Source organism: Protopterus annectens, chromosome 7.part0, assembly GCF_019279795.1.
Source record: "Protopterus annectens isolate FY-2018-M chromosome 7.part0, PAN1.0, whole genome shotgun sequence".
Lineage (NCBI taxonomy): Eukaryota > Metazoa > Chordata > Ceratodontiformes > Protopteridae > Protopterus > Protopterus annectens.
Window position 1 is genome coordinate 519,280,815 of NC_056739.1, and position 26,175 is coordinate 519,306,989.

At 38.7% G+C, this 26,175-nt stretch overlaps 1 protein-coding gene across 2 annotated transcripts in view; it reads right to left on the reverse strand.

The window, feature by feature from the left end:
* CAMK1G (calcium/calmodulin dependent protein kinase IG) overlaps nucleotides 1-26,175 on the reverse strand; it is a 667,913-nt gene that overhangs the window by 95,764 nt on the left and 545,974 nt on the right. For both annotated transcript variants that reach the window (XM_044077134.1, XM_044077135.1), the window contains exons 8-9: nucleotides 9,494-9,606; nucleotides 9,302-9,380 (exon numbers count right to left, since the gene is read on the reverse strand). In XM_044077134.1, coding sequence (XP_043933069.1) covers nucleotides 9,302-9,380; nucleotides 9,494-9,606 — 192 coding nt within the window. The remainder of the gene's footprint in view (nucleotides 1-9,301; nucleotides 9,381-9,493; nucleotides 9,607-26,175) is intronic.

Below are 26,175 nucleotides of genomic sequence, written 5' to 3' on the forward strand. Positions count from 1 at the left end.
CAGTAGAGCATCTATATGACACAGATAGTTAAGAGTTCATGTTTGTTTTGGTAGTTAAGACCCATCAAGGCCTATTTTTTTTTAATTTATCTCTGGAGGTCCTTTAGCTGTTTACTGTGTCTAATTAAATGCATGCCAGATGGGACATTGTCCTTGGTCTGATAAGGAAGAAAAGAGGAGAGAGTGATGATAATTTATTTTATTGTGGGTGAGATGCCTTTAGATATGATGAAAGTACTAAGATATCCGATGACTGAATTAATCTAGAGAAAAGTGCAGTCTATACTTCGTGGTATAGAACAGTTCTATTTTCCTAATTTAACAATACTGCATTTTTCAGCATTGATTTTAAGACCATTTTCTTTTCATCAATTATTTGTAGGGTCTAGACCAAGCAGCAATGAAAAGGTAATGTAAGTTGAGATAACAACAACTCCTAACATGTAAACATCAATAAATGTAATTAACCATAGCTCTATGTTATCAGTCTGAAGATGCAGTAGCCACAAAATTGGAAGAGTTCTAGCAAAGATCTCTGAGGGACATCAGGGGTTAGCTTTCTACTTCCTGAGGTGACATCAGCTACTTAAGTATTTTGTGTTCTGTCTTGTAACCAGTTTGCTATTCACTGTGCAATATAAGGGCTTATGCTTAGGACATAGAGTCTGTTGACATTCCCAGCATAGAAATTCATTTGAAAGGCTTCAGCCAGATGGAGTTGTGCTGTGTGAACTGCTTGGCCTCTAACAACAGCTTCTATGAGCCTTTTGAAGTATTTTACAAAGTTGACCAGGCATGATCTACCTTTGATGAAGTTCATTTGGTATGGGATCAAATCAATAAGGTTTTTAATGTTTAAATTTATAAAGTATTATATTATGCAATCCATTGTTTTGTAAATTAGACTAGTTAGAATAACACGTGTGTGTGTGTGTGTGTGTGTGTGTGTGTGTGTGTGTGTGTGTGTGTGTGTGTGTGTGTGTGTGCATACATAATAGAATGGCTTAGGATATATATGATACTAGTGATGGAATATTATTGGAACCTATGGATGTGATACTTTTGGCTTTGGAGAAGGTGGTTATTACCTGATTTATGGCAATCCATGGAGGGGTCTGGGACTCAGGGATTTGTGGAATTTCTATGAGTGCAGCTGGTATGGAATTATCTCTAGATTTATCTGTTAGTATGCAGGCAAAAGCCTTTTAGTAAGAATGACATTGCTGTCGTGGACTAGTTCAGAGTATTGTTGGGCAGTACGACTTAGTTTCCCGACATAGCTAAAGAAACAATTTAAATTATCCCTAGTTTCTGCAGCTATTTTCAGTTTGTGTTTGGCTCAGGCCTTCCTAATGATTACTTTTTTAGTTCTTTACTGATTTTCTTAATGAAGTCCTTTGGTGGGCACATTGCAATTTGTTGTAGACATTTAACATTTTTTTTACCTTATTGTTGCGATTGTTTATATTGGCAGATCTTTCCCATTTTATTTGGTCTTATTAGGGACTACTTGATATATACATCTTAATAAATGTGAATAAAGCCCTAAGATATAGATAGCAACTGCAGTTGCATGGTGGACAGTGGAATTGGAAAATAATTTCAAAAGCTTATTTTGGAAAGGTTAAGGGATTTGTTTTTATTAAAATCCTTAAATTCAGAAGAGTTTACTAAGGAGTTGTTAGTAGTTTTGACAGAGTAGACCACTACTCTGTGACTGGATTTTGCTAAGTATGTAGACACAGTAGGTTGGTCTCAGGAGGGGATTAGGTTTGTCATTACACAATCCAGAATATTAAAACCTCTAGTGAGTTAACTATTTAGTCCAGGCAATTTACATTTATTAGGTCAAAAATTTACTGCGAATGACTATCAGTATGGAAGTAGTCTTCAAGTTAATGGCTGGATATTTCAAATTTCCTGTCTTAAAAATATTCCAGTGTATGAGCACAGTGGTGCTGTGGTAACACTGTCACCTCCCAGAAGAGGTTCTCTGGTTCGATGCTCAACTGGGGTGATTTCCGTGTGGAGTCTGCATGTCCTCCCTGTATTTGGGTGGATTTTCTCCAGGTGCTCCAGTTTCCTCCCACATTACAAAGACATGTGTCTGGAGCATTTCTCCCAAGACCTCTGCTGAAAATTGGCTTTGTTCCAAGTTGGACTTTCCCAATTAACAAATGTTAACTAAAATAGGTAATTCAGCTATCTTATTTAGAAATGATTATGGTCATCTTGGATAATTTACTTTGTTTTGAGTGATTTGGACTTCAGTATGTTCTGTTTGAGGTTCAAGGGGTGTCTGTCTGGAGATAATAGGGTCACTGATACACCCCTGCATTTCCGCAGTGGGCTAAGAATTTGAGGAGTAGTAAACCCTAGTGTTTAGGCAGTGCTGTATTTAGAGACAAACAACATCTCTCTTATCAGACAGATATTTTTCAAATTACAGAAGATTCTCTGGATAAAGTAGCGCATTACTATTTCAACTTCTGGCATTGTATAGAGCCAAATCCAGGGAGGGATTTTTTTGTTCACCCATATGGGTCATGACTATGTTGAAGATTTATAGCTCTTATAGCATCCTGGATTTTAGCACTGGAAAAGTAGCCGTCAACGTATCCTTATTCAGCCAGGACAGAGTGGAATCTGAGGAGTCCCCATTTACTGAGGCATTTCTATTTGTGTCTGCAGGCTTGGTGGAAGTAGAAAGTTTAGTTTCTACAGTCTTGCTACTCTTTGTCCTACATGACCTCATATTATGTGTGATGAGTGAGAGAGGTGGTGTTGTGGTATTTGTTTGAGGCTAAGGCTTCTTTCTCCTGATTCTAGAAGCCTTCACATATATGTCCATGTCTTGTCTTTATAACATCAAAGTAAAATTATTAGGAATCTGATTTATTAATCTCAGCTTTCCACGATTCAAGTTACCTTCGGCAGCAAGAAATTAAAGTACTGTGCACCACTTTTGCAGAGGAAGTGGATGCAACACCCCAAAAACTTTGATTTGGGAGGTATGTCCATCACTTCTGATTTCCAAATATATCACCTCCAAGGATATAACAACTCAGGAAAATTAAGAACACATTATTAGTCTTCACTGAGAAGGTGTGACTTCAGAGGTAGTATATTTAGAAATCAAGACTTTGTGGGCAGAGCCCCTAGAATGGGATATGCAGTGGGTATAGTCCATCTGCCAAAATATTGGAGTTGAATTCAAACACTGTAAATAATACTGTGACAGTTTACCATGCAGTGTTATGATTATTAGACAATGCTCAAAATAACTAACATCAAAAAGTCTTCACTCCATCCAATATTGCCAACTCACATCTGATTCTAGCAATCCCATAAACAACATTATGCATATAATTTACTTGGCAAGAAGAGAACAGTAGCAGATTGTCAAACCTTTCTTCTATATCAAAGAAAAATACCACAGACATAGCACTTCAGGATAGCCAAGTTTAATAAAAAACAATTTCATACATAAATTATAATGAACTTCATCAGAATATAAATAAATGAAAAAAGCCGTGTTCAACAGTTTAATACAACAATCATGTGCACATATTCAGCCAGTCACAGACTGAAAAACTTTAAAAGCTCTAATTAACAATAAAGTGTATTTACTAAAAATAATAATAATAATTACACTAACAAAAAAGAAGACAATTAAGTGAAATAATCCTCTTGAAACATAAGCTTTATAACCTGACTTGCAAACAAAGTGCGATGTTTAGGGAAATATTTCAAAAATTCTCTATTCAAATTATGAAGCCTGACAAAGGTGGGATGTGGTAACTATGAATACTGTGGTTTATTTAGGTAAAATGTATGACTATTTGAAGGATCAGATTTTTTTTTGAAATGCCCTCTAGAAATGAAGCCCATATGACATATGACAAGATTGATAGTTTATTATTGGATTTATCTTTGCAAAAAGCTAATTATCCTGGCTATTTTTCTGGATCCCCAAGACTCACAAAACATGTTTCAGCCTCCTCTTCATGGTATTGAAGGTGCTGGTATATCCAAAAGAGAATCTCTGGTTAAGTTTGTTGATGCTAAATTGAAAACTTTCTTTAATGACAAACGTTATGTCTTGCAGGATTCCTGGCATTGGTAACTACTGATGTTAATGACCTTTTTTAGTTATACTCCACCAAATGGGACTTCATTGGTTTCATAAAGGTTTAGTTATTTTGATATCCATGAGCCAGGATGATATTTGTTTATTGGTGGAGTTGATGGCTTTTGTATAAGTCACAATTCTCTGTACTTTGAAGGGCAATATTATAGGCAGGTGAAGAGGATGGCCATGCCTTTGCAAATATTATTGTGTGGTATTGGGAGCAAGTGTTTATGAAGAAGAAGAATATCTACTAGACTTACATTTCCCTCTATCTTAGCTTTTTGGATGATATCTTATTAGTCTGTAAAGGTGATATTAAGGCATTAGAAGAATTTCTGAACTTTCTTCATGGGACTTCTAGTTTTTTTAGAAATTTACCCATCATTTTAATTTTCATCAGAGTAATTATCATGACATAAATATTATTAAAAATGTTGGGCTTTCTAAGTATGAATCTACTATTTATATGAAACCCACTTTTTCTAATTCTTTTTACATTTCACTAGTTCCCATCCTATGTGCCAGAAAAAGAATTTGGTTAAGGAACAGTTTGTGAGGCTGTTTAGGCTTGTATTTAATGATGAAACATAGTTATTCTTTATGGTCAGTTAAGTAATAAGGTCAATGACATTATTATTAAAAATTGGAACCTGGCCTTTAATACTTTTGATGACTTCCAGAAGATGGGAAGAGTATTAAGGATGTAGTTGAAAATATTTATTTTAGCAACACCTCTTACGGTATGAGCAAGTACAGTGCTTGTTCCCAGTGTCAGTTTATTTATAATGCTGCCACTCTTAGTTTGATAACCCATTCGAGTAGTATTAGAAATAATGGAAAATTCAACTGTGGCATGGAAGAGTTTGTTCATATTGCTTCATATCTGACTTGCTCTTACGTTTATGTGGACAAGACCGAGTCTAGAATTTATGAGCAAAAAGATTGTTCCTCATATTTAGCTAAAATGATAATTAGAAACATAATACACTGTGCATGATTATTTCTTTTTCATTTGTTAATTTGGTATGTGAAATGACCGGTCATCATGGACCTTTTTCTGTCATAATGCAGGCCACAGGAGCAAGGGTAGATGTGATACATATTGAGAGATTATAGCAGTCCATCAGGTTGTATGCTTTTGGGGGAAAAAGCTGCAGTAACTAGAGAAAGCCAATGGAGAGAACATGCAAGCTCCTCAAAGACATCGACCAGAAAAGACTACAAATCCTCAGGGCTGAATATGTAAACCCAAAATCTTAACCAGTGAGTCAGTCTAATGCTTCTGTTTTCTATCACATTGTACTTTGACTTCCAGAATCGGAATCTGCAGGCTACATTGAAAAGTAAACCTGAGATAGTACTTGGAACACAAAGCTTAGGAACAATTGGAGGAGAACATGTCACATGGTTAGCTGGGAGGTACATATGAGGGGACAAACAAAAGAATGAAAAGTAAACCTGAAGTGCTGCAACCAGTTTGACTGGTGATGTCAACTGTGTTGCTTTTGAGGACACATTTTAATGTTATTTGGAATATCACAGCTTTTCCAATAATTTGAATTAAAGAGCTATCCTAGAGATGGACAAGTTATTGATGCACGACTCACCCAACTTGTTTTGTCAGACTGATTAGGTACTAATAAAGGGCTTGGTAAAGAATAATGTTTTCACTATGAAATATAAAGACTTACTTCAAATTCCATTTTTTTTGTTACAGCAAATATGAATATAGCAGACAATATGAATTCTCCGTGATTTCTTCACAGCTCCTAGAACTACATATAGAAATACAAAACTAAAATATATAGGATGTCACACATCATTTGTTTCACTGAGTATAAAGCAGTGGAAAGCACACATCACTTGGTTTACTGGGTTGGTTTCCATTGGGATACCCTCTGTGGAGATTGTACATGATCTTCCTTTGTCCAAGGTGGTTTTCTCCAGGCATGTGTGCCCACACACACACACACACACACACACACACACACACACACACACACACACACACAACCAAAAGACATGCCATATATGTACTAGTGCTCCTCCAAACTGGCTTGCAGGTGTGTGTGCATGGTGGATGCAACTGAGTGAAATCCTGTCCAGCATTACTTCTCTACCTAACTCCAAAAGAGCCCTGAGAGAGGTTCTGTTCTGGTTCTCAACTGAAAAAGTAGGTATCAGAGAAGGAATGAATTAATGACTGTAGAGAAGAGGATACACTAAAGTATTCAATATGGAACTTTCCAGATGTCGCCAAGCTAGATCCACACAATACTGGCATATGTTTACATGGTCATAATGCAACTTTTGCTCTACATTATTTGCTGTGTCCATGACAATGCTATTACACAATGTGTAATTTACATTTCATATCATACTAATGCAAGATAATAGATTCACTACCAAGGAAACTGATTATATTTTGTAGCAAATCAAATAAATTTCATTTTCCTAAGATGAAATCTGTCAATTTTAACCATGATTTTAAGTGTACCTTCTAGTCATTGGAGTGATTCCATTATAATCTTTCTTCATTGTATATATAAACAGGTGTAGAATAAATAATCCAAACAACATAAAATTGCTAGCAAAATGATTGACATAAAAATATCTAAAAAGAAAAGCACTGACAACATTGAAGGTATACTGTGTGTGTGTGTGTGTGTGTGTGTGTGTGTGTGTGTGTGTGTGTGTGTGTGTGTGTGTGTGTGTGTGTGTGTGTGTGTGTGTGTGTGTGTGTGTGTGTGTGTGTGTGTGTGTGTGTGTGTGTGTGTGTGTGTGTGTGTGTGTGTGTGTGTGTGTGTGTGTGTGTGTGTGTGTGTGTGTGTGTGGTGGGGTTTATGCCCTTTCCACACTGTTGTAAGACCTCAGAAATGGTATATATAATTAGCAGTGGATGTTAGGGGTGCAGCAACATTGAAAAATGTGGCATAATCTAACTCCATATATAAAAACTTTAAAATATCTGAAAGATTGAGGCACATTTTCTCAGTGTTTTGTACAGGGGCAGGCCCCTTTGTGACTCCCCACCCCCTGCTAATTATAAATGCCAATTTTGAGGTTGTACAACGCTGGGGAAAGGGAATAAATCCTTTCCCTAATATAGCTTTAATTTTCTAAGTGTTTTGTGTAGATATTTTTTAGTTTAGATCTTTTTACTTTTACATATTTTTCTGTTGATGCTGTAGTTTGCGATTCAGAAACAAATCTGCCATAATGAGTAAAGCCCTCATTTTGGGGTAGTTTGCATATCTCTGAATTACATCCACACTGGGAAGTTCAGATAAGCACTTCCCATTGCTAGGTAACTTATTAGCAACTGCATTGTGAAAACAGAGGTAGCTCCCCAGTCACTCTGATGGACACAAGCACATATTAAAAAAACACACACCCACACACACACGCCACTTACCCCACTCATCATCCACATTATCTCCTTTTCTCCCTGTCCTGGTAATTCATGTATGATTACAGTTCAGTCACTAATGCCAGACATATGTTTTTTGCACTTCCTATCCTTCAGTAAATGCATGCTTTGGAACAGGTTCCAGGCACTGCATAATGCTCACGATTTTCATTATGCTTAAGAAAAACACCCTTTGCACTATTTATTTCATTTAACATTTGTTTACCAGGAAAGTCCAATTTGGAACAAAGCCAATTTTCAGCAGAGGCCAGGGGAGAAGTGCTCCAAGTGCATGTCTTTGTGACACTAACGTGTTGGCTAGTGCAGTAGGCTAATGCAGAGGACCACTGTATCAATGGTGCATGCTTCTAATATCTAGTCCCCCTCTTCATTAATTTTTTTTAAACAGGTTGGTGTCTAGTTGTTCCCATATGTTCTGTTTAATGTCATTTATGGCTATTCATTGTGACTATGCCTGGAGTCTTGTGTTCTTCCCATTCCTCAGTTTCCATACTGTTTTAAGTGCCACTACTGCACAACTCTTATAAAAAAATCAGTGGTTTTAGTGTTCCTCCACTTCCTGAATCCCATATTTGTTTAAGTGCTGTTAAGACACAAATCTTATAAAGTAATACATGCTGGTTAGTCCCCCCCCATACTATAGTACCGTTGTTCCTAGTAGCTAGCAGTCCTCTCCACCTACTATTGTAGTGTATGCTCACTATTCTAGGAGTTTGTGGAGGTATGATAGTGATCATTACATACACTCACACACACACTCACACACACACACACACACACACACACACACACACACACACACACACACACACACACACACGTACATATACCATACATATGCACACACACATATACATGGACACACACCACATACACACACACACATGTACACACAGACACACACACGCATACACACATACACGCACGCATACACATATTTGATCACACTCACACTCATCCATTCATTACTTTGGCACACACACCATACTCACTCACACATGCAGCCCCTTGCATGCAGTAAATCACATAGCTTCATTCCTACCTTACCACTAAACTCCTCTGTATTTATCTCTTCCATGATGGCTGAGCTGCGACATGGGAAGGGAGGCTGTGCTAAAACTACACACCCAAGTAAATCTCTGAATTGTTTGGTACAGAGATGTTTTCTCGAGGCAGTTATGGGAGAGAACACATGGTGAATTAGCATATTATCATTAGGGGTAGCATCTCCTCAGAGACAGCCTGATGCTGTTTGGTGTGAATTTGTGCTGAAGCTCTGTATAGGGTTGTCTGTGAATTTCAAAAGGTTACTGTGAGGTGTACATAAGGTCTACGCCTCATAGTAACCTTTATGAATTTCCCTCTCAGTAAATCAAACTTACTGCATTATACAAATACGTGTAAGAAGAAATATACATTATAATAAATAAATAAATACTCTGGCATAATGGCAATGAAAAATAATTTGCTTCTCCATTATTCAGGCAGTCCAAATTTGACATCCCTGGTGTTTATCTAATAACTGGAGAATCAAGGTCTGTGTTCAGTCATTTATTATAATCATTGGTAATACTTCCAATGAATACAGAACTACAGTTTCGACATTATGTCATGAGATGATGAAAACTATTAAAAATGAGAATTTAAGCATATATAAGATGCTAAAGTATCTTTTATGTAATGTATCTTCAAAATGTTTTATGAATAACTACTTTTCATCAAATACAATGTTACCTTACCAGGGGTGTTGTAGAGCCTGCTCACAGGTATATCTCTTATCCGGATCTTTTTCTAATAAACATCGAATAAAATCCTTTGCTGTTGGTGAGAATTAAAGAAAAATTCTTGTTTATTATTGGTTGGAACAGAAATTCAGCAATAACAAATGGTGAAATGAAGTAAGGCTATAAAAAAGCATGTGGAATATATACCTGATTCAGAGATGTCATCCCAGAATGGTGAGTCAAATTCATATTTTCCTTCTGTAATTCTTGCAAACAGCTGAGATTCAGTATCTTCATAAAAAGGAGGGTAACCACAGAGTCTTAAAGAAAAATAATCATAGAACAATGGTGAAAATAATACTCTGTAAAGAAAAATGATGACACTAACAGATTTACTTACAAGATGCGTTCACAATGTTCCAGTAACATTTTTTATAGTCTAACTAGGCCCATGGGGTGTGTGTTATTCAAAATGATTCCAGCTGGCATCAGAGGAAGCTTTTAGAATGATTTAAGCAGAGTACATGGTAGTTTTATTAAGAACGTCTGGAGCCTTACCAAAAATAATACATATAGTTATTCCATATAGTAGTTAATTTGTTGAGATATATAGTTTCTCTCTTTCCAAAACAGCATGCAGCTTTGGGTTTAACAGCAAGAAGAACTGAAGTATGATGACAAAAAATTACACATAGAAACATTTGTGCTAATATGAACATAAAGTACAGTCTACTTGTTTATTTAAACAAGAGAGATTTGTCAGGTAAATTTAGCAATATATCTGCTGTGGTTAGTCACTGACCTGTAGAGAATCTCTGAATTATGCTCCTTTGATAAACTTTTCCTACTAAGTATTCTCTTCTGTGCAAGCTGTGAATGTCTTCCTAAGAACTTCTTTTCTTTGGAATAATGTTAACTCATTAAAATAATAACTGGTAGATTAACACCAACTTCTGTGATCCCTATATTTTTGCACAAGCAGTAGTTACTGTATGCACCTATTTACTTTTTAACTAATATTGTAATGACTTTAGTGTACAACTGCACTTAGCTGCTATTTATTTCAAATGTTTAATTATACTCTTGTGAATGTATTATGAATTCAAATCTCAAACGATAAAACCTGAAAGACTGCAACCTCAGCCACAAATGACAGTATCATCCTGATAGTCATTCATATTTATGAAATTTATATAAGGGTTCTATTGGGATGAACAAATACACAGCAGATGGAATATGTCCAGCTGTATCGCCTTCTATTGAATGACATTGTGTTAAAACATACTGCACAGTTTATTGAAAGGTGCTGGGAATGTTTGCATTCTTTGTGGATGATGCAGGCAGAGCATTTTAACAGTTTGTTAAACATTGGTAGGTATTATTTTATAATATTTTGGAGATGTTTTGTCACTGTTTTTTGTTATTTCTCTGCTTTGTCTGTGATGCCTGAGCTATAGTTAGGTGTCAGCTGCCAATGAATAGGTGCTGAGTTTTTATCTGCGCAAGATCTTCATATAGCTGGGATACCAAATATGCAACTCTCTCACTACTGTGTCATATTAGAATGGGGGGGTATGGGTGACTCCGCAATGTGGAAAACACTGATAGTGATGTTTATGAATGTGATGCTGTGTATGGTGTTAGAGAGAGTCTGCATATACGGTGTGTGTGTGTGTGTGTGTGTGTGTGTGTGTGTGTGTGTGTGTGTGTGTGTGTGTGTGTGTGTATGCGTGTGTGTGTGTGTGTGTGTGTGTGTGTGTGTGTGTGTGTGTGTGTGTGTGTGTGTGTGTGTGTGTGTGTGTGTGTGTGTGTGTGTGTGTGTGTGTGTGTGTGTGTGTGTGTGTGTGTGTGTGTGTGTGTGTGTGTGTGTGTGTGTGTGTGTGTGTGCGTGTGTGTGTGTGTGTGTGCGTGTGTGTGTGTGTGTGTGTGTCTGTGTGTGTGTTTGTGTATTTTGATTGAATGTGCTGTTTACTGGTGATGTGTGTTAATGTACCAATTGAATGAATGATCAGTGTTTTTGGAACAGTTGAGTTGCAATCACTTAAATCAGATGTAATAACATTTCTTCATGTGCATGGGAGCATAGAGGGATGTCCTTCAGATGTAATTAAGTTTTTTAATCTAAATAATACTTTTCTCCCCACCACTAGCTGATGGCCTTTAAAGTTAATTACTGGTCAGTCCTCCTTCATCCCTTAAAGAAGCTCTGGTTGTGTAAGCCATCTTGCAAAAAGAAATTGAGATTTTCTTTAGAATGGTCCTAAATTCTTTGCATTGGGTAGGCATGCTGCCACATACATGGTTCTTGATAAACACCATCGCCAGCTTGGGATTTCCATTCCCATGTCCCCTGGTCTTATGTAAATATGAAAACCTGTGCTTTTTCAAAAGCAAGCAGCTAGGTATTGGTTGAGATTCAAAGAAGTGGTTGAGAACCATGGGGGAAAGCTAATTTTACTTTTTATTTGTCTGAATTGAATAACAAAAAACAAATATACTGTAAGCATTGGCAGAATATTACAATAATAGTTTTGTAATTCAGTTTTTTAATCTGGAAATAAGTGCAGGTTCTGTCCAGAAGACATATAATTGAAATCCAAACCGTTGAGGCAGCCATTGAGAGCAGTGACTTACCCTATCTTACCACTGGGAGATTCAGTAGCACAGCTCTTGAAATTATGCAAAATAAGAGCAATTCTTGAGAAATAATAATGAATTGCAAATGTAACTGTCCCACAGTAATAAGCATTACCCTCAGTGTGACTGGCCCTGCCTAAATGCTCTCTCTGTCTATATATATATATATATATATATATATATATATATATATATGTATGTATATATATGTATGTATGGTGTCAAACAACTAGCTAAGCTTCTGGTGTCATTCTAAGGGGATGTAGTGTTTGCCCGGGACAACATGAATGACAGACCATGATGCTTTACCAGAGATGGCCTGCACCTTTCACCCCTGGGATTCCAAATACTGGCTAAGGCTCTTGCCAGCCTTATAGTGCCTTTTTTAGGCAAGGTTCAAATGACAAACTCACCACCATAGCAGGTATAAGCAAGCAAAATCTGAGGGTAATGCTACTGAATGCTAGATGTCTAAACCTCAAAATGCAATCACTCGAGGCACTCCTTAAAATGGAGAACATTGACATCTGTGCAGTGACGGAGACCTGGTTCAAGACTCCAGGGAGCACCCCTGAATTACCGGGCTATAACTCATACCACTCCTTTTGGCCACCTAATCAGGACCAAAACACTAAAGGAGAAAGCGTGTCCATATTCATTAAGGATATCCACACCTCCAGGTTAGTTGCTCAACATAATGCATCCGAAATTATTCAAGTGGAACTACCATGGGCAAGACTGCAATCCAGGTTGTAGCTTGTTACAGATCTCCTACCATGCACCAGGATGCCCACTCCACATTTCTTGATATACTGGGTAATATTAAGGTACAGCCCAATACTCTAATAATGGATGATTTCAACTACCCCACCATCAAGTGGGAAAACTACGCATGTACTAACTCATTTGCTCAACGCTTTCTAGAATTCATAAATTTCAATGCCCTGGATCAGCTTGTCCATACCCCCACCAGGAGCAGCAATATCTGGACCTGGTCATTACCAATATGGGCAACTGATGTTCCACATCAGAGATCAACTCCTCGCTGGTCAGATCCGACCACAAGCTAATCACCCTAGACATCAATATCCTGCCCCCATCCCCGTTAAGGAAACCACTGTAAAAGAACTTCTCCAAAGCCAACTTCATGCTTCTTAAGACAGAAGTGGTAAACCTCACGGCACCCATACAGATGGAAAATAGAGGTACGACTGCTGAATCCTATATGAATGCACTGTATAAGCACATACACAAGAACATGGACCGTGACATCCCCAAAAGAACCAAGACACTATCCCACAGAAAAAGGAACCCAATCTGGTGGTCCCCCACCATAAACAAACTCTACAATGGAAGGAAGAAGCTGTTGCATAAAAAGAGTAAAAATCCCCTGATTGCAGGAACTCCCTGGTCAGCCTCAGTAAGAAGCTGAGATCCCTCATAAAATCCTCCAAAGTTAGTTACAAAAATAAAATCACCACTGATTCTAAAGACAACCACAAAGCATTCTACAGCTATGTCAAGAATTTCAATGGTGACACTCAGATCTGCTCTGAGCTATAGCACAGTGGCACTAGATCTACAGAACCAACTGATATTGCCAACATCCTGGCAGATAGGTTCAGTATAAACTTCACCCCCCTCACCCCCCAAAGGGCCCATCACAATACTGGAAGAATGCAAAGCTCCTGTAATCTCAGCTGCACTCTTCAAAGCCAAGAACACAACATCCATGGGACCTGACAACATCCCAGGCTGCGTTCTGCAAGAACTACAGAATGAACTGGCACCCTACCTAAGTACCATGTTCAATCATAGCCTCCCTTCAGGCTTTGTGCCTACTGAATGGCACACAGTGATGGTTATCCCACTCCACAAAGGGGGCGCCACCACAGACCCCAGGAACTACTGCCCCATTAGCCTGACAAGTCTCATCTGCAAGACCATGGAACGTATCATCTTGGAGCTTATAAACAAGGACATATCGGATGTGTATATATATATATATATATATATATATATATATATATATATATATATATATATATATATATATGTTTTCTTTTAAAATGTAGATCGGCACTTAAGTGAAACTGGGAAGGTGGAATGTGTGTCTCCAGTTCAGTAATACCGATCCTGAAATGTTTGAATACACAGTAGTGAATGCTAGTGTAAATTCACCAATGTGTGATCAATGTTCTGATATCAGATCGCACTACATTGGGATCAGGAAATGTATCTGTTTCCCCCACTGTAATGCGATCTCTGAATTGGAATATATAATTTGCAGGGGTGTGGGAGGTGCAGGGGGGATTTGCCCCCCTGCAAAGCAGTATAAACTAGTGTTGTGTGATTAAAAGTTTTAGGAGACATTAAACAATATAGCCTGGGTGTCTGACGCCACCTTCCGCAATTTCGTTTAATGTCAAATGCGGATGTCGGAGAAAGGAAAGTCAGAATTATAGGCAGGTAGAACTTATGGATACAACATTATTTTTTGATTTCTTGACTACAGTTTTTTTTGACTTTCCACATTTTAATAGTAAACCTATATGTATATATAGATATAGCTATACAGTAGATATAGAGAGAAATAGTCAGATAATGAAATATCACTGCTAAGATTTTTCAAAAGTAGAAACTGTGATAACCACTAGTGCCACCAATATGTGATGCCCACCACTCCCAACCAATATGTGATAATCCCTCACTGGGCCAGTGATCAAGGAGCCTAACTCCTCATCACTGACACTGGACAGGGACCGTGCATTTGGAATACAAATGGATATACGCAGTACTTCCAGATGCAGACCTCTCTGCATCAAACACAATTTCCCTCAAGAGCACGTAGAAAACCCACTCAGTTTGTGGTCTGGATCTCTCTACAAGTCTCTCTCCAGGTCCCCAATAAAACTGTATATGAAAAAAGAACCCTGGTCGATAAAGTGCACTCTCAAGCATGAACTCAAAGTCAGATAAAAAGAAACTGGGTGCACACCATGGTAGAACACAAAGACTTTAATGAAACAAGAATGTTAAAGCAATGGTAAGAGCTTTCACTACCATCAAGGTAGCTTCAGCAGACCTAATTAAAACAGTCTTCACTCCACTATTTAAATGCAAACCTTATTAAAATATATATATATATATATATATATATATATATATATATATATATATATATATATATATATATATTGTTGTGTTGTTTCTTCGGCTTTTCGGTTAGGGGTTGCCTGGCGGAACTCCGATCTGCTAATGATTTTTGTAGATTTTTTTTCATGAATGCTCTGCCAGCTCGCTTCACAACCTTCCTTCAACGCATGCCCATTTTTGTCTTTTTGAATGCTCACCACCCAGACATCAGGAATCAGGGCATCTACCTCTTCACCTATTACTTATTCTTGACTGATTCTAAGAGAATTATTTCCCTGCTTACTTAATATAGCAAGGCAGGTGATGTGGTGAATGGTCCTTTTTGTTGTCAGGCCCAAGACAGAATACTCAGTGCTCAGAGATTTCCCACTATAATATCTAAAGCATAATTTCCAAGATGCCTGGCAGAATTACCTCATCTGGTCCTCTGACTATAGGTTCTCACACTATTCCCCTTTGAAACTGAAACAGGAATTTAGCATAGACGGCTACAATACACATCTAAATATTTATGGAAGTGCCTGGGGATTCCCCTCTTTTTAATTAGTTAATAAACAAAGGCTTCTTCCAGACCTACCATCTCTGGTCCTATTCAGCACAGTGGGGTGCCATGTTTATGGCTTAACAGCTAATTTAATTTCATGGATTTTTCAAAAACTAACTGGACTGAGGTTAACCACTTCCCTTCCAGTGTCCTTTGCTAACATATATACATACAGTCTCACATGTATATTCTTCTGTCCAGCAGGACCCACTGTTGATACATTTTTTAACACTAGCAACTTTACAAATACATTTTGATATTCAAATGCCATACAGTTATTATACATTTGTAACATAAGCATCTTGTATAAATCAGTCTTATATTCAAATGACATATCATTCTTTACAGAACTCCAGCTAGCCATGCTAGCACTAGCCCATATTATCACATCACCCCTCAAAGAAGACTCAAACTAGTTTTTCAAGTGACCCTTGAGAAACATGGCTTGGGAGAAATAAGCCTGTCTGGGAATATATTACCCCATTCACTGTCTTGAGATCCCATCTGCATTGGCATTTACTGACTCCACTACAGTGATGTATTGTCATGCCATATGCCTGCAATCCTAAGCTCCACATTAATAACTTGGGATTTTGCTGGCTGGCTCTTTGTAACCATGTTAAGAAATTGTGGTCTGTAACTACTCTGGATTTCCTTCCATACAAATAAAGCTGAAGTTTTTGCAGTGCACATACTATGGCTAGACATTCCTTTTTTACACCTGCATAACATTTCTCTCTGGGTTGGAGTCTATGGGTGGAATATACCACTGTGTGCTCTTCTCCCTCTGAGAAGACCTGGTTAAGTACAGCCCCCACCCCATGGTCTGAAGCATCCACCTGCACAACAAATTCTTTGCTGTAATCTAGACTTTCTATTACAGGGGGTCCTCCCAAAGCTCCTTTAGGCATCTGGAATGCCTGCTCACATATTGGGGTCCACAGTACTTTATCTGGCCTGTTTTTCCTCATCAGGACTGTGAGAGGAGCAGCTATTGTACTATAATTCGAAGCAAACATTCTAGAGTACCCCATCATCCCTACAAATGCCCTCACCTCCTTTTTAGTAACAGGGTTAGGCCATGCCTGAATGGCATCTACTTTGGCAGGTTCTTGACTGATCCTATCACTCCCCACTCTATGTCCCAGGTAGGAGAACTCTACCATGCCCATCTGACTCTTACTGGGCTTAACGGTCAACCCTGCCCTTTGTAGTCTGCCCAGCACCTCCCTGACATGCTGAAGGTGCTCTTGCCAGGAATGGTTGTAGATGGCAATATCATCCAGGTAAGCCCAGGCATAATCTCCTGTTCCTGCTAGGATACAATCTACCAGCATCTGGAAAGTTGCTGGAGCATTTTTCATCCCAATGGGCATCTTTGTGAACTCATACAAGCCAAAAGGATTCACAAAGGCTGACCTCTCTCTAGCGTTGGGAGTCAAGAGCACCTGCTACTAGCCCTTGGTCAGATCAATAGTGTTGCTGCAGTAAAACAATGTGGGGACTTGTAGAGACTAGTAGAAGAAATACATTATTCAAACCAGTTAAGTGCTTTCATCCTATTTTTTTACAAGGACTTCACTGGTAGAAGAAATATTTTATTCAAACCAAACAGTTTTGTGCTTTCATCCTATTTTTACAAGGACTTCATCAGAACTGCACAACAGAGAAGTCCTTTTAAAAAATAGGATGAAAGTGCTTAACTGTTTGGTTTGAATAAAGTATTTCTTCTACCAGTCTCTACAGGTCTGCACATCATTTTACTGCAGAAGGATTGTTTTTTCTTGGATTTGTTCAGTCTTCCTGTGGTGTTCCTGGTTTGTGCTTTGTCAGATCAATAGTGGTCAGCTACTTAGCCCCACCCATCTTCTCTAAGGTTTCATCTGTCCTAGGCATGGGGTAAGCATCTGCCTCTGTGTGACTATTTAATTTTCTCTAGTCCACACAGAACTAGATGCTGCCATCCTTCTTTGGGGCCAGCACCACTGGAGAGGCCCAGAGACTGCTGGACTCCTGGATTACTACCAGTTCCAACATTTCCTCTATCTACTCCATAAGAGTCTGTCTGACTCACTTAGGCACACTGTATGGGGCCTGTTTGATACATCTTTGGGGCCCTGTATCCACATGTTGCTGTACCAGGTGGGTGTACCTTCTTTTCCCAGTGAACATGTTCCCAAACTTCTGTAACACTGCTCGGATTTCTCAAACCTGAGTAGGGGATAGTCAATGAGACATTGCTACCCCCTCCACTGAGGTGTCAGTCCAAGCCTCACTGAGGTCAGTCACCAGATTCCCCTCAGACTCCTCCTGCCATCCACTACAAATACACAAAACAAAGGCCTGTCTATCATTGTAAGGCATCATCATGTTAACATACTATTTGTTCTCCTGCCTCCTGCCTAGCAGTTATATTATGTAATTAACATTATTGACCTTTCTTATCACTTTGAAGGGTTCCTCTCAAGCTGCCTGCTTGTTGTGTCTGACAGGAATTAGAACCATAACCTGCTGTCCCACAGCACACTCTCTGGCTTGAGCCTTCCTGTCATACCAGAACTTTTTCTGCTGTTGGACTCCTGCCAGGTTCTCATGGGTCAAGCCCATGAGCTCCCTAAGCCTTGTCCTGAGGTTTAGGACATATGCCACAACAAACTCCTTGTGGGATTCCCACTCAATCTCCCACTCATCACGAATCAAAATTAATGGCCCACTTACCCTATGCCAATGCAGCAATTCAAAATGTGAAAACCTGTGGATTCCTGGGGCACCTCTCTATATGCAAACAACAGACGGGACAAATATTTCTCCCACTCTCACTTAAATTGGTCTGCAAATGCCCATAGCATGGACTTTAGTGCAGAGTTTAACCTTTTCACAAGACCATTAGTCTGGGGATAGCAGGGGTGCTCATTAGGTGCTCACCCCACAACACTTCCACAGACAAATCAGTAGGTCTGGCATGAAATTGGCACCTATGTCAGTTAGTATTTCTCTCGGAAAACATACCCTGTTGAAAATCTTTAACAAAACATTTGACACCTTCTCTGCCCCAATGGAGGATAGAACCACCACCTCAGAGTATCTAGTAGAATAATCTACTACCAATAGGATATACATCTTCTTTGTGGAACATGGGGTACTCAGAGGCCCCACAATTTCCATAACTACCTCTGAAATGGCTCCTCAATTATAGGCAAAGGCATCAAAGGATCTTTGACCTTGTCTCCCGCTTTGCCAACTTTTTGGCACTACTCACATGTCCTGCGGTACCCTGTTACATCCCCAGTAATCATAGGCCAATAAACGTTCTGCAGAATATGTCTCTTGGTGCACTTTATGCCCATATGACCTGCAAAGAGAATATCATGGGATATGGCTAGAGGTGCCAGATGATAGGCTCTGGGCACTACCACTGTTGTATTACCTTACCTTATCGCACTCCCTCGAGAGTCCACTCTCTATACAGTAACCCTTTGTTCTAGTATACAGACTCCCCTTTTCCCTGAGAATCAAGCATGCCCCATAGCTACCTCCCTCAAGCTTTGTAATGTAGGGTCTGAGAGCTGAGCCTGTCTCAACTCTATCTGTGTGACTTTTCCCAGATCCCCTTCCACAGAAAGTCTGGTATCTTCTGACAGTAATGCCTTTCTGTCAGCCTAGGTACAACAGCTCACCTCAGCCCTTGCAGTCACTCTGTTCCAGGGAACATCAGTACCTACCACCAGCTGGAGCTCATCTTCAGGCTCACTGCTACAGGATAGTTCCCTTCCTGAATTAGCCACATCACCAGTCCTGGCTTAAGAGGTGTGGTCTGTCTGAATCTCCCCCAGGCTACCAGACCCACATGCCTGTCTCCAAGCCTGACTGTTTTTCACTGCATGCACACAAGGTACTACATTATTAAAATTATTCACTATAATGACATCTGCATGGATATTCTCAAACACACCTACTTGCTTGACCCCTTTTCCACCCTCCCAGTTAAGTTGAACCCTGGCCAAAGGCATTTGGAATGGTATATCTCCTAAAGCTCGGACTGAAGTAGACTGCCCAAGCAGGTACTGCTCCTCTTTAGCCACTGCAGGCTTCACAATGGTTATATCAGAGGCTGTGTTTCTGTTGATAGTGGCCTGTTTTCCATCCACCAAGATAGGATACAGACTTTGGTAGTACTTTGGTACCCCTGTTGTCTCCAGACAACTTACCACTGGCATTCTGTTATTCCCACTTGCTGGCTTCCCCACCTTTTATTCCCCACCTTGTCTCTGTGGACATCTATATGTTACATAGCCCTGCTGGTTTCATTTAAAACATCTGAACTTAGTCCCTAGTTGTGTACCTGAACTAGTGGCGTTCCCTGTTACTGGTGAAATCTGTTGAGGTGATTTAGGCTGCTCCCCCATGGGTTCCCTTATATCCATGTGTAACACTGGGTATCTTCTTTCTATGCATTGATGCCCTGCTTGCTAAGTAGAGATCTTCTTTTTTCCCCAGATCATCTGCAGAGTTGCATTCCCTATCTGCCAACCAGATGTTCATGTCCTCAGGCAAAGTGCTAAGGGCTTGTTCTCTCACTAAATGGACTGGCAGCTTTTCAAAAGTGGGGGCCTGACACCCACTCACCCACCTATGAAAATAAGTGCTTAGTTCAGCAATATAATCACATGCATTTTCATCTGCCTTGCTTCTATGCTCACAAAACTTTTTTTCTGTAGGCTTCAGGTGTTAACTTAAAACATTCTAATAAGCAGATTTTAGCTTTCTCATAATCTAAACAATTAGTATCAGACAATTTGGAAATAACAGTTACAGCTTTACCATGGAGTAAGGGGTGAGGACCTGTACCCAGAACCCTCATTCAACATTATACTGTTAACATACTCTTGCAAATATATGAATAAAACTATCAAAAGTATCACCTTCTTGGTACTGAGAAAGAAGTTTACTGACCTTTATTGCTTCTGGGGTATGGTTACTCCTTCCCTATTACCTCCATGACCTTGGTGAAAAGTCAGCATTTCCTTTTCATGTTGCCTCTGTCTTTCACTATCGTCAGTGTCCAAACATAACATTTTTTTCTGCTGATTCTAATTCCATCTGTTTTTCCTGCCACAGTGTCTCATTTTCTTCAGCCTCCAAATGACTCTTTCTCTCTACTGATTCTAATTACAAATGTTTGAGCAACAGTTCAAGTTTTTTTAACTACTGATGGGTTTTTAAGTCTTCTGAGGAAAGGGTAAACTGTCCTCGTTCTGAGAGCTGCACATCCACACTGCTAGGCTGGTTGTCATCCTGATGTCTGTGTTATGCTGCAGCTGTGATTAAAGCTGCAATAATTTCCCTTTCATCAGGTTGACATGCACCACTCCTTTGGCTTGGCACATCTCAGCCTACTGGTTCATTGTCAGCTTGCCATAATCCTCTGCAGACATCCTTGCCTGCTGTCCCTGACTAAACTAATCTAACAAAAAGTAAATAAATAAAACTATTGTGATATGAAACTCTGAATGTCTACTTTGTGGCTGCTGAGAGTACAAACATCTTCTTTAGTGACAACTGCTTACAGGCTACAGAAATTCAATATCTCACCACTGATCACCAATATGTGACACCCACCAGTGCCACCAATATGTGATTCCCACCACTGCCAGCCAGTAAGTGATGACCCCTCACTGGACCAGCAATCGAGGAGCCTGAGTCTTCACCACTGACACTGGGCAGGGACATGGACTTGGAATACAAATTGATACACAGAGTATCCCCAGATGCAGACCTCTCTGCATCAAGCAAAATTACCCTTAAGAGCACACAGGGAGCACACTTAGAGTGCGGTCTGGATATCTCTATCTGTCTCCCTCCAGGTCCCTAATAAAACAACCCACTGGTACAGCTGTAGGGTTAAGTCCTCAGCTGTAGTATCCAAGCCAAGCAGTCCTTCAGCAACCTCTCTGTGAACCCAGTGCTTCATGTCACTGTCCCAAGTAGCTGACACACACATACTGTGAGATTTGATTTTACACACACACACACACACACACACACACACACACACACACACACACACACACACACACACACACACACACACACACACACACACACACACACACACACACACACACACACACACACACACACACACACACACACCTGGGAAAGGCTGGCACAGATTTACCTGCTGTGCCACCTTTTGCCCAGAGTATAAAATAGGTATCACTGACACCAGACACTCTACAATCACCACAAAAGCTATCCAATTATACTGTGTAATATTAATACTAATACAAATGGTAGTAGTTGATCAAAACAGCTAGGCCTTCTGGAGTGGCCCACACACTGTCATCAGATAAATATAAACACCCTCAAAGGGTAATACTTTCTAAAAGGACCAGCTACAATAAAAGTTTTAAATATATGTAATAATAAATAATAAAAGAACATGAAAATACTGAATATATATTTACAGTAAACCACAAAGTTCAATTCACAGAAAATATTGAAAAGAACACTGCTGGACAGACTCAGACAAATAAAGAAAAACAATATCTAAATTAAGCTTCACAATATTCCTGACTGAATCTAGGAGAATTACTCTTCCCTACTTACTTAATAGAGCAAGGCAGATGATGTGGTGAATGGTCCTTCTTGTTGTCAGGCCCAAGACAGAATACTCAATGCTCAGAGATGTCCCAATGTAGTATCTAAAACATAATTTCTAAGATGCCTGACAAAATTGACCTCATCTGGTCCCCTGACTCTAGGTTCTCACACTATTCCCATTTAAAGCTGAGATAGAAATTTAGCATAGATGGCTACAGTACACATCTAAATGTTTATGGTAATGCTTGGGACTTCCCCAGTTTTTACTGAGCTAATGAACAAAGGCTTTTTCCAGACCTATGGTCTCCAGTCCTATTCAGCACAGTGGGATACCTTGTATATGGCTTGGCAGCTAATTTAATTTTAAGGAATTTCCAAAACTAACTGTTCTGAGGTTAACCACATCTTTCCAGTGTCCTTTGCTTATAAATATATATATATATATATATATATATATTTATATATATATATATATATATATATATATATATATATATATATATATATATATATATATACGTACAGTCTCACATGTATAATCCTCTGTCCAACAGGACCCACTGTTGATAGTTTTTTCAACACTAGCAACTTTACAAATGCATTTTGAAATTCAAATGCCACAGTTCTAATACATTTGTAGCATAAGCATCTTGTATAAATCAGTTTGATATTCAAAGGATATATCATAATTTTTCACAGAACTCCAACTAACTATGTTGGCATTTGCCCGTATCATCACAGAAACATCAAAAAATCACATCAGTGACAACATTTATCATGATTTTAATAATGTAATTAAAGTGATCACAAAAGTAAAGCAATGTGTTATATATCAGATAACAAAACAATGATAACAAACTTGCTTTTGCCTGAAAAACAACTATGGAAAAAGGGAAGGGTGTGAGTGTGAGTGTGAATGTGCGTGTGCGTGTGCGTGTGTGTGTGTGTGTGTGTGTGTGTGTGTGTGTGTGTGTATATGTTTTGTAAGTCTGCATGCACCCAATTAATTTCTCATATATACTAAATTAATGCTGAATTATTTCTAAGATTAGACATTTTGCATTTACAAGATCATGTTGGACTGACTCTTGTTCTGGCACCTTTGTAACAATAAAGTGCAACAGTTTTAGCAAAGAGCGTTTGATCTATTTATAATTTCTATTAATTATGATTCTGTTTTAGCTCATGTTCTGTAGTTCATCTATGTAGATAATAAACACTGGCCACCTTCTTGATGTGCAGTAACATACTGATTCAACAGCAGTAGTGTGTAGTTCTCTCTCAACTTTCTGAAAGTTAACCTCTTTTTTCCACTTTACAGATGTATGGCCTTGAGCATTGCAGACCACTGTTCTGCATGCCATGTTTAGTCATTGCAGAATGCAACAAATTAACATTTGCTTTTCAAATGCATGCCAGTTTGAAATTTTTCATGGAACAACGAATCATCTTTGAGTGTTGACATACCTTTTAGAGCTCTTAACTTCTGAGGCGAATTAACTAGATAGCTTAAAGACTTGGCAATCGGTACAAAGGTGATATTTTGAAGATCACTGTACTTGCTTCACTGCATGCATAAACTAAGTACATTTTTTCTGTCTGCATGTTTGATATTTGTGAATTAATCGCAGTAGTCTGGGAAGAAGATGATTTCATCTAATGCAGAATTTATTCAGTGAAGAACCTCTTTCCACTGCAAAACATATCCTTCACTTCAAACTATAACAATTAATTATGTTTCTGCCATCATTAATGTAATGGGACCTTTGCTTTTTGATCAGTATGAATTAGTTTCCAGAACATTTTGAATAAACAGAAACACGAGTGATGTCAAGGTCTGACATGCATTTTAGTGAATGAATACATTTATTTATTATAGTTTATTCATACTACTCTCCCACCGCTCACTTAAATTCTGGAATTCTATTCTGCTAGTAATATAACAAACACACTCCCTAAAATCATTTATAACTCAACTATAGTCCTACCTACTTAGTTACTGGCTTTGTATATGTAATATTCCTGGATAATCTGCATCTCTCATACTCCAAACTCCTACTAATTCTCAGCATTCTTTTACCTAACTGGCCATAATATAGATACTTCTTCACAATCTCTAACTATCCCCTACCCGACTCCACTACTAGCTCTATCTCCCATAGACATGTCTATTACCTGGACGTCCTCAACAGTCCTTCATAACTTGCATCCATCTTCATCATATAATTCCTTCATTATCTGCTACTTAAAATATATTTACAGCTGATTCCTTTTGAGAATAATTGTTCTTTGTATGTATATTTATTATGTAAATCTTGTATAACTGCCTTCTACTTGGTCTGTAAAGTGGGGCATTTCTGCCCTGGCCTCTACTGTAAATCAGACTTTCCCAGTAAACAAAAGCATGAAATAAATAAATAAATAAATAATATATAGAAAATACTCAAGCTGTGCCAAAACTAAATTATTAAAGACAAACATAAAGAGCTAAATAATGTACAGAACATACTCACTAATAAATTACTATTGTCTAGTTTCCTTCTAAAGCTTGTATAAGCAAATAATTCTCTAACTGCTAATGAAAGGCCAGCTATGTGGAACAGTCATGCAAAAACTGTGGTGGTGAATTCCAAAGGGATGGTACAGATGTTAAAAATACCTGTAGTCCAGCAGAGGTCAGACAAACCTTGAGAATCTCCAACAACTCTGCACCTTTTCAGACTCAAAATAGGGCATGTTTTATGCAGATGTATCATTTTCCAGGACAGATCATACCTGCCACTAGAGTAAAGGAGCTGACTTCACTTTTTACCAATATAAAAACTTTTAAAGAGTTCAAATTGTTTTTGATGTTCCATGGTATGTTAAAGAATTTCATATAGAAAATAATTGTTTTATGCAACTTTTATAAGAAACTGGGAACTATTTCCCATTTTTTGTTCTTAAATCTCATGACATTTGCTTCTTTTCATGTGTTTTTTTTTCAGAACATAACTAGTCAAACAGGTGCTGCCCTGAAATAGAGTAAAAGAGTGACAGGTGGTAACCTTATCTACAATGGAAGACTGAGGGGTCCTAGTTTGGGGTAAGGGTCTATCCAGATTTTTGAAGAGGACAGACCCAAGTCATAAAGGACATTGTGCTGCAGTAAATAACCTTACCTATAACCTGATGGCTGACATACAGCCAGTCAGGGACCACAATACATGAATATTATGGGATGATTCTGGGTTCCCAGTTGGTAGCTGTTTGCAATAGTCTTTGCTAGCTGCAGGGAGCCCACAATGCAGTGCTTTTCAGTAATTCAGTTATGAGGACATATGTACAATTAATAGTGTATAAAAGACTGCAGGGATCAAGGGTCTTAGTTCTGGAGATGTTTATTGATGACTGAAAGAACTGACAATGACTGACACTTGATTGTGATATGGAAACCTATTGCTTAAAATTACCTCTAGGTTATGTATCTTGTCTGTTTGTTTTACAACCTCTACTTCAGGTAAAATTGAAGATAGAAGGAGGGAGACAAAATGTTAGTCTATACAACACCTACACTGTTATGACTCCCTCCTTTCATGGATTAAATGTGCAGGTAGCTGTTAGCAATTCAGTATAAGGTGCCCAAAAGACAAGCACTCCATTGCATTTACCAACATATCATGGACATTATTAACAGTGAGACACAGCTGTGATAACTTATACCCTGTCTCAGGATGACATATTCTAGGGGAAGAATATAGACTATGATTAACTGTGGCTCAGGTAATAAACCCTGGGTAGCACTAGTGGAAAAGGGAAAGGCTTCTGAAGATGTGAAACCTGAACATACTCTGTGGGACCCAGGCAATTACAGACCCATAAGTCTAACCAGCCCCATATGCAAAGCCATGGAAAGACTTAAAATTGAACTAACCAGTAAGGATGTAGAGAACTTTCAAACACTGGAGCA